This window comes from Anarhichas minor, unplaced genomic scaffold, assembly GCF_050575085.1.
Source record: "Anarhichas minor isolate MPS153535 unplaced genomic scaffold, ASM5057508v1 ptg000010l, whole genome shotgun sequence".
Lineage (NCBI taxonomy): Eukaryota > Metazoa > Chordata > Actinopteri > Perciformes > Anarhichadidae > Anarhichas > Anarhichas minor.
The window spans coordinates 7006032-7019218 of NW_027466456.1; the positions used below are offsets into that span (position 1 = coordinate 7006032).

At 42.8% G+C, this 13187-nt stretch overlaps 1 protein-coding gene across 2 annotated transcripts; it reads right to left on the reverse strand.

Moving 5' to 3' along the window:
- Window positions 1-2106: 2106 nt before the first annotated feature.
- Window positions 2107-13042, reverse strand: rnf11b (ring finger protein 11b). 2 transcript variants are annotated; one of them, XM_076087901.1, is made up of 4 exons: window positions 12489-13042; window positions 11448-11488; window positions 4006-4175; window positions 2107-3636 (listed from the first exon to the last, which is right to left on the reverse strand). In XM_076087901.1, the coding sequence occupies exons 2-4, from the start codon at window positions 11478-11480 to the stop codon at window positions 3465-3467; spliced, it is 375 nt and encodes a 124-aa protein (XP_075944016.1). In that variant the 5' UTR covers window positions 11481-11488; window positions 12489-13042; the 3' UTR covers window positions 2107-3464. The 2 variants fall into 2 exon arrangements, with proteins under 2 accessions (XP_075944016.1, XP_075944015.1); XM_076087900.1 differs by lacking the exon at window positions 11448-11488.
- Window positions 13043-13187: the final 145 nt, after the last annotated feature.

The window sequence follows — 13187 nt, forward strand, 5'->3', positions numbered from 1 at the left end:
GGGTCTCTGATGTTCTGGTAACCCCAATTAACATCATGAGGACGACATTTTTTTGGTGAAAATATCCTGTATGAGCTACTCAAAAAAAGAATAAAGGCAACTTTATGCATCAGATTATTATAAAGCAAGACTGGTCTTTGTACAAACTACTTACATTTTTGTATGTAAAAAATAAATGTGCATGTAAAGTAGATCAAGCAAGAGTAGTATTTTAAACCACATTTAAGAAAGTGTAATTTATAACATAATTCAAACCAGACATGGTGGGAGACTCTGAGGGTTGATTGACAATAATGTACAAAGGGAAAATTTGCCTAAAGCATAATGATACAATAAAAGGAAGAAATTAATCCCTTTGTTCCCGTTTGTATCAGTGTGTGTCGGTGTTTTAAGGGCTCTGCCTGTGACCTTCTAATGATATTTCAGACAGAAGTGACTTTCAATTTATTCTCCAAATATATCAAACCAGATTGATTTTGTTGTTCAAACATACAGGTGTATATTTTATAAACTGGTATTTTTGAAAAATCCAGTGCTTATGCACCTGGTCCACTTCTGAGCACAGAAGAGCAGGAGGGAAATGGTAATGAAAGGAGCAATATGGATGAGAGGAGTGACACTTTAAGAGGATTACTTCTTTTTTTTTCAAACCTATGTAAATAATTGAATTTGTACACGAAGAGTATATATATTGTGAGAGGATTTACTAAAGTAAGAGAGATAAATTGCATACTTTGTGGGTATTTTTAGAGTCGAGAAGTTTAATCAAGCCATGTCAGTATGCGAGATTATAAAAAAGGAAACCCCATGCTTCCCTTTCTAGTGTGCACAGAGGAAATAACACACCCAGCAGTGGCAGTTATGTTCTGATGCAATGTCTATTTATTATTTGCTTGTAGTACATAGCATATGCATATTTATGCTTACAAACAAGGGAAGGTCTAACAAGCATCCATACACAAACATACAACACTTACCCCACTCACACACGAGCAAACCTCCATGTTCAATGTACTTACAAGCAGAAAATCCACCCCAAAACAGCACTCACTTATCACTCCTGTGAGTGTGGACATTTTCAAACAAATCTGTCCCGAGAATCAAAGTCAGAAGCAAAGCTCAAACTGTCTCGTGATTAAGAAACATTTTGGGCAGCTGCTTCAGTTGACAGCGGACGACAGATGCGGAAATGAAGCAGCTCCACAAAGTTCCACAATAACGCATGTACGTACACGTGGCTTTGGGAGAGTGCTCATCTTCACACAAATCATGTGGATTCTTTTTTTTTCTTAAAGTTGTCTCTTGATTATTTTCAGGAGCTATGGCAAATACTATCATGACATGGTTTTGATTATCCCCAAAGTGCATGACATGCATTAGTTCCAGATTTCTACTATTTAAAAAGAAAATTGCATACTCTTCAAAAAGGCTTCTTTTTTTTTCTTCCAAACTGTCGTCTGCTACACTGCAGATGGAAGAAATGGGAACAAAGAGCTAAGTCAAGGAACAGAAAGCCAATCCATACACAGTATTGTGTCTTGTTCCACATTTTAGCAGCCACATTTTACTCACGTTTAACTAAAGGTCATGAAGCTCCACCTTACTGATGGAGGACAACATAAAGACTTACGTGGATTACAGTACTGTGCAAAAACTAAGGTGCTGACTGCCGAACACCCCCCCCCCCAGGCATGTTTACCAACTGTGTGTGATCTGTGCCGACTTACCTGCGTGCCAAAGTTAGCAGGGAGAAGGAAAGTATAACTGAACAATTGTGTCTCTTTGTGCTTTAACAGTAAACTGGGTCATTTGGGCGATAGACATTTTAAAATGAGGTGAGAGGGTCATTTAGATTGAGGCCTCAACTTGATAAGAAATGTAACCTTTCTAAAGTGTGTTCACCGACACACACACCATCACCGGTGTCCTGATGGTGTGTGTTTACCGACACACACACCATCACCCGTGTCCTGATGGTGTGTGTTCACCGACGCACACACCATCACCGGTGTCCTGATGGTGCAAGCATTAACCGCTTCCCCTCTGATTGTTTGCTCTAGGTCTGGTGCAACAGGATGCTGAATGAAGCGATGCGGAACATATGCAAACTTCTTTACGTTTTTAATTCTGTTCTTGATTTGTCCCTAGAATTACATGATTTGGACAATAACAGGGGCGCCAAACTTGGAATTAATGAATTCAGTAGTTTGGTTAATGTCACCAGTTATAAAGTGTGTTTCCACTCCCGGTCCACAGAGGGTGGCTTTCATGACAGATCATTGCACTGTAGGTAAAAACAAGTCACATACCTCACTTTGACATAATTACTGAATGCATATGGTCAACTCTTGTCACAAGTCTGATTAAGAAGTGCAAATGTCACCGATTGGTATCAATGGTTTGTGGTCTACTTGTGCTTTGGCCAATAATCTGAGCGCTCACTGTGATTGAGAAAGTCACGAGGAGCCGATAGCTTGACAGCAACAGTCTACCAGCTATCCACCACATTAGTGACTAAAGCACATACTGTTTTTCCTTTTGCCTTATCCGTGTTGTTGGTAAACACTGGTCTGACAAAGCCCTTATGCTGACGGAATAAAACAAACACGTAACAGATTTCACAAAGCCACGGGACGATCGACCAATCTGGTTTTCCTCTATACAGACAGACAACTCCAGGCCCAGGCGCGGTGGACCAGTGGAGGCCTGTGGTGTGTCTGCAGAATATACAGTATATCTGATGTTTGCAGTGTCAAGTCTGATGTCCAGCTCTAGCAGCCTTAAAATCACACATCCGCATCTTTTTGCAGCAGATATGACTCTTCACACAGTCATCCGTGTGAAGACACGTCCACGCACCGATCAGACGGGACGTTTCTCTCCTCTTGTCCCGCAGCGTGAGTCCAACGAGCTCAATCTGCGGCCTGATGACGGTGGTCGGCTGTCCGTCCTTCTGTGTCGTTCATATCAATGATGGGAAGTAAATAAAGGAAGTGTGTGTGTGTGTGTGTGTGTATATGGGCACAGTTGTTTGAATTCCTGCATATAAAAGCAGATCTTGGATTTCTTAATCATATCAGTTAAACACCATCCTTTCCCCTTGACTTCCCTTTACACTGGTATCCCCAACATCTCCCACTGTCATCGGTCTGCTCGGTCCAGCTCTTTCCGGTTTGTCCAACACACCAACACTCTGTTCAGTCCTCCTTAAATCAATCCTGTCCAGCAGGCCAACAGAGGAACTTGTGCGGCACACATATACACAGGCATTCTCGCACATGAGCATTCATCCTAAATCGTTTACACTGTTATATATCAACACCTTACTAATCCAGGATACAAGTTAACAAGATGGACGTTGTGTGTATGTCCGTGTGTGTGTGTGTGTCCATTCTGGTTCACAGGTGCCTATGGGCATATACAGTGTGTTTGTGTGTAGGTGTGTGTGTGTGTGTGTGTGTGTGTCAGTTGGTCTCATAGGAGGAAAGCAGCGCGGCGTCCACAGGCTCCATGCAGGAGGGGCAGGTGAAGGATCTCATCAGCCAGTCGTCTATACAGTCCATGTGGTAGATGTGCATGCAGGGCAGGAAGCGGATGGGGTCTCTGTATACAAAGTCCATCATACAGATGACGCACCTGTGCAGGTGAACACAGGGACATTTAGTTAGGGATTGCATGGACAGCAGAGAAATGCAGAAAATAAGTTCAATAAAATGTGCATTTATCTAAAATGCCACAATATTATAAAGATATTGAGTATGTATCTTTATTATAGCAGTGCACACCAATATTGACATTATTGTGACAACAGCAAACTTAACGTGTTAAAATTCATGAGCGGTTTTGTCGGTTACATTTTCTGACTACTAAAACAAAACAGAAAATATTTGAATAAAACTATTTCAGATACTTTATCTCAGACAGTGAATCTAGACCATCATTTTAAAAGACCCCCAAACACCCTGATTACACCCAGATCACAGATCACTCAGCATGGCTACTCACTCCCTGATCTTCTTCTCAGAGCCGTCCCGTCCTGGGTCGTACACGCCCTTCGGGAGGTGCTGGATGAGTCCGATTCGCTGTGCGATGCGAATCTGCTCCTCCTCCGTCAGCTGAGTGGCCAGCCGGGCCTGGCTGGGTGTTGGGTGGTAGACGGGCACGTGGATTTGCTCCTGCAGAGAAAGAGAGAGAGAGGACCACAAGGTCAGACTAAAATGAAGATGTGGGGAGGATTTACAGAGAGAATCATGAGTCACAATTACTTTCCACTTCATGCAGACACCTTACGAGCAAAGAGAGTTGGTTGGCGGTCTGGTTTTTTTTGGCAGGAAATATAAAACATTGTAGATAATCTGCAATAAGACCAAATAAGTTTCCACAATCTCTCTCCACCTCCATGCTATGAACTGGGACATGAGCGTTTATTTTATTACAGAAAGACAGAATAACGTCACCTACCAGTACAATACTGGAAAGCATTAGTCACACTGAAGGGTGGACTTCCCTTTGTCACACAACACAATGAAGGCATGAGTTGACTGTAAGAGTTTTACATTCCAACAAACATTCTTTGTCTTAATATGTAATTAACCCTCTGAAAAAAGAAGGCCTGCAGGACTGAAACTCTCACAATAACTAATACAATCAATGATTAATTACAAGCCAACAATATTCATGGTCCTGTTGTGGGATTATAATCGCAGGCAGTAGATGGTAGTGTTTCCCCACGCCTTGTTCAAGCAGCTGCTGCAGCAGACAGCTCCATGGTTGCTGTCACCTGACTTGGTTAGGAGATATGAAATGTTTTCAACCTGAAACATAATAAAGATAAACTTAACTTGACCCGATTACTGTAAAGGTATTAATTAAACAATTTAAACTGACTTTGATTTAATCACCCGAGGACAGAAGTCTACAATAAAGTGTAATGAAAGATGAGCTCTGGCAAAGTGTTCTCCTGGGAGTTAACCACAAATAATAATGAATAAATACCTGTGAAGTCATAGCAGGTAATATCTGTTCAAAGACTCCCAAGTTGACGCTGGCCTGCACAAAACCTCCCAAAACTTCAAACCAGCCAGAGCCTCCCAGCCCCGCTACACTTCCATTGATTTGAGTCAAGTGAAAGTGGCGCCCAAAACCACATAAGTAATAGTTTAGTGTAATGAAAGTAACGTCAAATCAAAGTTGACAGAGTTTCAGTATCAGACTGTCATGAGTCAATAGAAGAAAAAAAAAAGAAAGTTAACTATGTGCGAGTACTTAAACCTATACTGTGTATTACACTGTAAATATACATTATATTGTTAAGATATTTTAATTATACTTTAAATATTTTCTAAAAAGAGGATGAAACTTTATTGCCAGCTGTCGGAATGTAAAGAGAATTTAAAAAAAATATAAACAATTTTTTTATAGAATTACCAACCGTTGCTTTAAAAAAAATCAAATTCTTAAAGAATTGCACAAAAAGAAATGACAAAAAACTGAAACAATACAAAAATTGAGGTGAAAGTTTGAACACCTTTTCTGTCTGATATGACTGTAAACTGAGGGTCTCTGGGTTTCGGACTGTTTCGATGGACATTTAGAAGAGAAAACGATCTGGCCTGCAAACCAAGCAACAGTGAAAATAATCGATAGTGGCATTCCTAAATAAAGAGTTGTTTCCCCAAAGACGTATTTATTGTCAAACTCTTTTATATTATGAATCGCAGGACCATCAAAGCTGTAAAAACAGAATGCCATCCACCATCTGTGAAAAAAAAAAAGAAGCTTTTAAAGAAATGACAGATAAGTGAGAGTGATCTACAGTTTTATATCATTTGAAAAAGTAGAATCCTTTGAAGGCTAAAACATATTTTTAAATAAATTCAGGGGAGAATAGGTCCACATATATTTTGTTTTTCTGTCTTGTGCACTATCCACGTCTCTAAGTACCTTCCTCCTCTGTAAAAGCTGCTTTCTATTAACTCCACTCTCTCACTTTGCGGTCTATAACCCCGCTTCTTCTCTCTGTTCTCGACATTCTGACACAATCACAGTCTTCTGTGGTGTGAGCACGAGTTCCTCGTATCCCTGTGTGACCCCCCCGCGCTTCAGCCCACTCGCTCTCTTCTCCTTTGTGGCTGAATGGCAGTAGGCGGGGTTTAGAAGTTCATTCAGAGCCGAATGGCAGGGTTATGAGAGGGCAACAATGTATTTCAAGGACAATTTTCACTGCATTGTAGCCTCAATGCAACTCTTAACAAGCTATCTTTAGTTTTATGGTTTTCGTAGAACAAGCGAGCCAGCACCACAGCATTTTTAGGCAAGATTCGGCATAACTTCGGTAGGTGAGGCTATCCGCTGTTCCCCTGACAGCCACACCGTTCGCCCTTGTCAAAAAGAGACGGCAGCCAGGAATGAAAGCTCCAGACGGGGCTTCAGGGGAGGGGGGGCAGCAGCAGCTGTACTCTCCGTGTGCGTTAGGGCGGCTAACTGCGCAACGGTCAGCAATATCTTCCTCCACACATGGCGTGGTCAGCTGGGCTGGGACAACTGCTCATTATGTGACCTCAGGTCGACCATAGATACAATAATCACAGAGATAGAGAGCGAGAGCGAGAGAGAGGTCTCGCGAGAGCGAGAGAGAGCCCAGACTGCTAACGGTGAACGAGGAAGGAGGTGAAGATTGTAGACAACGAGGAATTAAGAGTGAAAGTGAAAACAGATAGATGGGAAAGGGGAGGTATTTACCCTCGCTACCCCATCATCCGTCACCGATTGAAATTCAGAAAAAAACAAGAGTGGGGAAATGAAAGATAGAGGCACTCTCAGCCCACGAATGCAAAAAAAAAAAAAAAACTGCTTCAAGAGCACATAAACCCAGATTCGCCCCCACTGTCGTATGTGTGTATTGGCGTATGTGTGTGTGTGTGTGACCATGTTAAGGATGAGAAATCGGGTTAGAACAACACAAGCTCCTTTCACTTGCTCCATCACCAGTTCAATTATCTCGGCACGGACTAAAGAAGGAGCTTTTGGGTGGATTATCACTAAAAGCATCACAAGAACGCTTTCAACTGTTTTCCTACCGGTGCTTCCGGGGATGGGGGTCACTCTGATGGCTACGTCCAACAAAAACTGTTACACGCTCTTGTATTCTGGAAATATTACTGCTTTATTTCAGCTCAAGCCATGATACAACGTTTACAAAGTTGCATTTGAGCGGGCAGACTGCTACAGTAGAAATGTATAGTGGCTGTGGGAAAGGGGGTTGCAGACAGGCGGCATGGCGATGACTGGGCAACATTTCTGTTTATAACACATGGTTGTTAGAACAGCTTAGTGACGAGACATTATAACAAATTTGTCGGCCAATCTTCCAAACCTCAATCGTATCCTACTTGTCAATGGTTGCTGTTTCTTTAGTGCAACGTAAGCAGCGTCAATATGCACTTAAATGTAAGAAACACCAGACACATGAAGCGTTAGCAGGCTTTGCAATCGTAGCTCTCGTTCTTGTGACTGCAGAGTAACAAAATCTTTGAACCAGACCTGCAGACACACACAATACAGGCGAGCATGCACTCGGTTCATCACACAAACATGCAACAAGGACAACAATGGGAGGATATTAGCATCACTGGATGAGTTGTGTTAACGTGATCGTGATCGATAATGTGTTCCTTACTTCAAGAGTATTAACCCTAGTATTTATGAAATTAAATAATAAACGCCAATCTTAAAAAATATTTGTATTTATTTGACCAATATTTACAAGCTTATCATGCCAGAGGAGCATCCGCCAATCAAAACAAGTATCGGATATTATATAAACAGCCTTTCACTAAGTTCTACCGCTGTAATGAAAGGACTAAAAACCAACTCGATCATGTGAGCCAGGGCCACCAACTGTCATTCGAAGGAAGACGAGAACTAAAATGTGAGAGTGAGTTGCAGAAACAAAAGTGTTGGTCATTGTGGTGTGTGCTCAGGAACAGCAACCCGCTATGTGGCTGTGTGTCAGCCAAAGCCCACAGACCAAGAGTCTGAACTGCAGTACAATGGCTCGTTTGTCCACACCCCCAATGTTTCTGTTACCATATGAGGTATGATTGAATTGACTTAATTATGCCTGAACACAGTGAGGAAGCAGCATTCTTTTCCGGCCTTCCCTGATTGTAGCATGACATACAAGAATGCTCATTTAAATGGCACCTGCACACCCGCCATGCTAAACAGGTCAAAGGGAATAGAATAGCATTATTACAAAGAACAGAAAAGGCCTTATGAACCATGAAGAAGACAGTTAACACCAACAGGTAGCCTAAGTAGCTCATCTACAAGTGTAGTTTGGGTAAACGCATTTTCCATATTGGCCGATAAAGATAGATTTTTGGCAGCTACACGGCAGAAACTACAGCCACAAAATATACCATCAGCTGATATTGCATACCCTCCTCACGCCAAGAATAAAGACAAACAGAAACAGTAACACAGTGTAATATAAAGAGGAAGTAGCCTCGTTACCACATTATTAATACACACGTCACTCATACAAATGGCTGATCGGCTCCTTCACGGCCAGAAGACGGATTTCTATCGTGGTTGAACTTTTGCATTTATGCCAAAAGTCTGCTTGAGAGCTGAAAAGCGTCCCTTTTTTTCCAGACCGTCTCAGTCGGTTCTTCCCATCTGCTGCGCTCTCCCACGTCAACACTCCAGGTTTGACAGCTAATTATAAACAACCTCTAAAGCAAAGTTTTTCTCCCCATTTCATCTGACCAAGCTGGCTGAGCTCAAACCAAACTGCTGACTGCAAGCCCTTTCATCTCGATGGCAAAGGCAGGTGGTTGACAGAATCTGTGCTTTTCAGTTGTGTGTGTGTGTGTGTGTGTGTGTGTGTGTACCCCCTGGTCTACTCAACCATCTGAAAGTAGACCTGGCCTTGTTTTTGTGCAGAGCAGCAGGAGCTTATTTGACATGTTTTAAATCATTTCTTACCCTCTTAGGCCTCCAAAAGTGAGAGAAACGGTGGGAAAAGGCCGAAGTGTATTGAGAAAGACCAAGTTCAGCCACATGCACACACACACACACAAGCCCAGTGAATCTTTTAAAGTCTGCAAGGTGTTCCAGCCAATGAAGTTTGGCCGTGACGCTAGATGTCACAGCAGCATAAAGGCCTTTGTGCCAAACTGAATGTAATCAATGAAAACTGCTGTCACTGCTCCCATCTCTGAGACTTGTGTCCGAGACAGGGGCATTACAAGCAGTACCAGGGGGGCGGGCACACACACAAAGACACACACACACTCAAATGCCAACACACAGGGGGGCCTTATCTCCCACAGCCCAGTCCCACAGCGATGAGTCAGCACTCGTCTCACCAGCTGCTTTCCAAATCACCGCACTCGATACACAGGCGTACGCTTCACAACCGCAGCCATCACAGTATTAGGAGCACAAACAGAACCTCACTCTGCTTTGAAGCCTCCCCGGTTGATAACGACAACAAACATGAACCCGACTCTCACACACACACACACACACACACACACACACACACACACACACGCTCACTTTGAAATCATTTTTGACGAGACATTAAATGGCCCACTAGCCTAAGTGGTTGGCTCAGAGCTGATCTCATCCACTTTAAGTCTTAGCTTTCAACAGTCACCCTTCCACCCATTCTATGCACACCGTAGCTACATGGACTGCAATATTCTCTTTCACACCCTGTCTTACTGCCTCTGTAGAATGAGGGGGCCAAGAACAGAAAGGTGTGTCCCCTTGTACCTGTAAGCATTTACTAGGATAGTCAGTAATAGTATAACAAATATTTACTACATGTTTGAATTAAACTCACTCCCTGAATGCCCAGGGATCTACAACAGTTCAACAACAGGAACAGGACACACGTTATCCAACACCTATATCACTTATGGGGAAAAAAGCGATTGACCCCGTTATCTTTATGACCGACTGTGCCACCTTCAGCAACTGCAACCGACACATCTGATAAGTGGTCATCAGTCTTTCACGTCGCTGTAGAGGAATGTTGGCTCACTCTTCTTCGCAGAATTGCTTCAATTCAGCCTCATTGGAGCATTTTTGAGCATGAACCGTCCACGTATGTTCCTTCCACGGCATCTCGACTGCATTCAAGTCAGAACACCCCAGAATTCAGCGCTTAAAATACAAAACTTAAATGAAATAAACGGTGATGTGTTAAATATTCTGTGACTTTATTGTATTTTTTATAGGATGGGTCGCATGAGGACATAATGAATGTCCTAATTTGTTACTCAACATTAAAAATAATGCATCCACCCATCTCCCTTGCTTGTTTTTTGGGGATGTAGAAACAATAACAGGCTTGGATTTGAGTCATTGTCTGTCTTTCTGTAGCTTAATCCCAGCCAGAGCTCATCTTTGTTTTGGATGTCACGGATGGGATTTCTGGCATCATGTTTTTCACCGCGAGTAGCAAAACGTCACTTGTTCACCGGCACAGTGAGAACACTGGCCTTTACACACAGGTCCATACTTAACAGCTTTTAAGAAAAACGCCAAATTCAATTTCAAGTTGAGTATAGTGGAGCCTTTAGTCGCCTTTAAGCAGCGCTTCCAAAGTGTGTTAATCTGTACTGCAAGCACACGAAAAATGTGTGCCGTGTTCTCAGGCTGGGTTCAGATGGCGAAGGTGGTGATTACCGTGGTCACCGGGGAGAAAAGAGCTGGCAGGTCTGAAAGAGCCCATTATAAGTAGGTTTTTATGAGTTCACCCTCTTGTGACTCTGTCAATACAAACAAACTACTCACAGATTCTCTCAACCCAACTGAAAGCTTAGTTCGAGCTCTTCCAAAGAAACTAAGCAATGTTTGTGCCGTTCATTACAGCACCGCTCCAATTATATCAGAGCTGGCTGCTTTGGCCTAATTACACACCGTTGTGTGCCAGACATGACATATTCGTAGCAACCTGGAGATGGAAGCATACCAAGGACTCCTGGCCCCGTTCAGATAGTCTCTTTGCCTGACTCTGATGCAGGGCCTCTGTCGGGTGACATTCCACTGATACTAAATGACAACGACTACGGTTAGGAACCTAAAATGTTACCAGGAAGTTTTATGTTTGCATGCACTGCCCTAACCTCAGTTTGTGCCTCTCGTGTAAGACATGACAATGTAGTGTGTGATACCCACGTGCTACATAAAAACAAGTAAATAACATACATATAAGTCTAGTAATCGGAAACTTTTGGCTATTTCCCATGTCCTGTCGATGTGATTGCAGCTTTTAAGACTGACTTTAATACATAAACAAAGAAAGGAAAAAAAGATATATCCATTATTGGTCTTTTAAAGAAATGTGTTGATAATGAAAATAATGAAGCACCACACTGACCTCACCAATAAAGGTGATAAAGTGAGATCTATAAGGAACCAAAAAATACCATTGAGCCAACAGCCGGAGATGTTCTGGTCATGGTTAGATCTACAAAAGGGGAAATGAATAATCTGTGTTTATGACATTTTAAATGATCCATCTGACATCTTAACATCTGGTCTTAGTACCTATTCATGAATAGAAAGTCAAGCATTTTAGAATCCAGTTAAACAATTAGGAACATTTTTAAAAAGACAGTGGTGCAAATGTGTCCCCCTCTCTTGCAAATAGTTACAGAATTAAGTAGTTTTCTCAAATAAAAGACCACCTTTAGTTTCCCATGTTGTAAAACACTTAAATCTACAGATAAGGCTTAACCTAGTAACAGGAGAACTCTCTGCTAAGGCCTTACATAACTCAGAACAACCGCCTCTCAACACAAGAGAAGGGTGACACCGCAAATCATATTTATGGCTACACATGACCAGGTCTGTTTGCAGACGATCTAATTCCAGAAACAAGGACACCAGACAAACAAGCTGCTCCTCAGGGGACCAGGCAAAGAAGCAGCTGAGGAAGTTATGAGAGACACTATTTTACAAAGCTACCAAACTGTCTGCTTAATAGAGAACTGGGGCTCGTTTCCAGTCAATTGAAATAAATGATTCAGTGAACTACAGCCCACAATAGATGTCTTAGATCATCTCCACTTAATATGAGCCACAGCTACATGGTTCAGTGTGTTTGAATGAAAAGTATTGCAAATGATGACATCGTGCTGCTGTCATAAGGGTGAATCATAATGTGACTTCAGGGGAACGGTGGACAAAGACCTTCGGATGTAACAAAGCGGATTAGTATCAAAGCCATGGCGGGGTCAGTGGGCTGGGTTTCAGGCCAAGACAGTTATTGTTGTCAAACACCTTGGTGTGTCTTCTTCCCTTTTCTATCGGCTACAGACAGCAGAGCATTACTGGGCCAGACACGTCAGGACGACATCATCTCAACTTCAGACATTACATGGATTTGATTATTATTGTGTTTTGATCTCCAAAACACAACGACTAGCTGGTCGTGTTGTGGTCCGTCCAAACAGTTGGTCAGTTACCTGATAGGGGGGCGGTGGCTCCTGGTCCGGGTCTCCGTAGCTGGCCCGGTCCGACTGGGATTCATGGAGCAAAGAAATATCATCCGAGGTCGGAGATTTCAGACAGTTTCCCATCTCTTTACCTCTTCGGTGGAACTCTCTGTCTCTCTCCCCGTCTCTCGCTGTCGCTTTTACTAACGTTACACAGCGGGATGCGACGGGCCACTGTCACAGATAAATGTCAGGAGACGAGAGAAGGCGTTTCTCCATACACAGCTGATGAATCCGCTCTCCCAGACGGTGGGAGGGCTGCTCAGTTCAACAACAACAACATTACCTCAGCTAGCAGTTAGCCACACAAAGAACTAGCTAGCTCGCACAAAAAGCTAGCCCTCGAGAGCATCTATACTTGGTTTGCTGAAGTTTTACGACGGAAACAACCTCACAGGATGTTGTATTAGCGAGATGAAGAACATACGAATATCCTTCATTTAAAACGACAAAACCTCACTTCAGTGCTGCTGTCTGAACGCTTCTTAGACGTCAGGGACTTTCCTGTTTGCAGCTGCTGAAGAACGACAAAAGGTGGCGAAGTAGCAACACGAAGCCCCACCCTTTCATCCAACCAACCAATGAGCGTACAGCTACATCCAGCAAGCTCTTGTTGGCAGCCAATCAGATTCGAGATCACGTTGCCCTTTGCTGAAACATAAACACAGA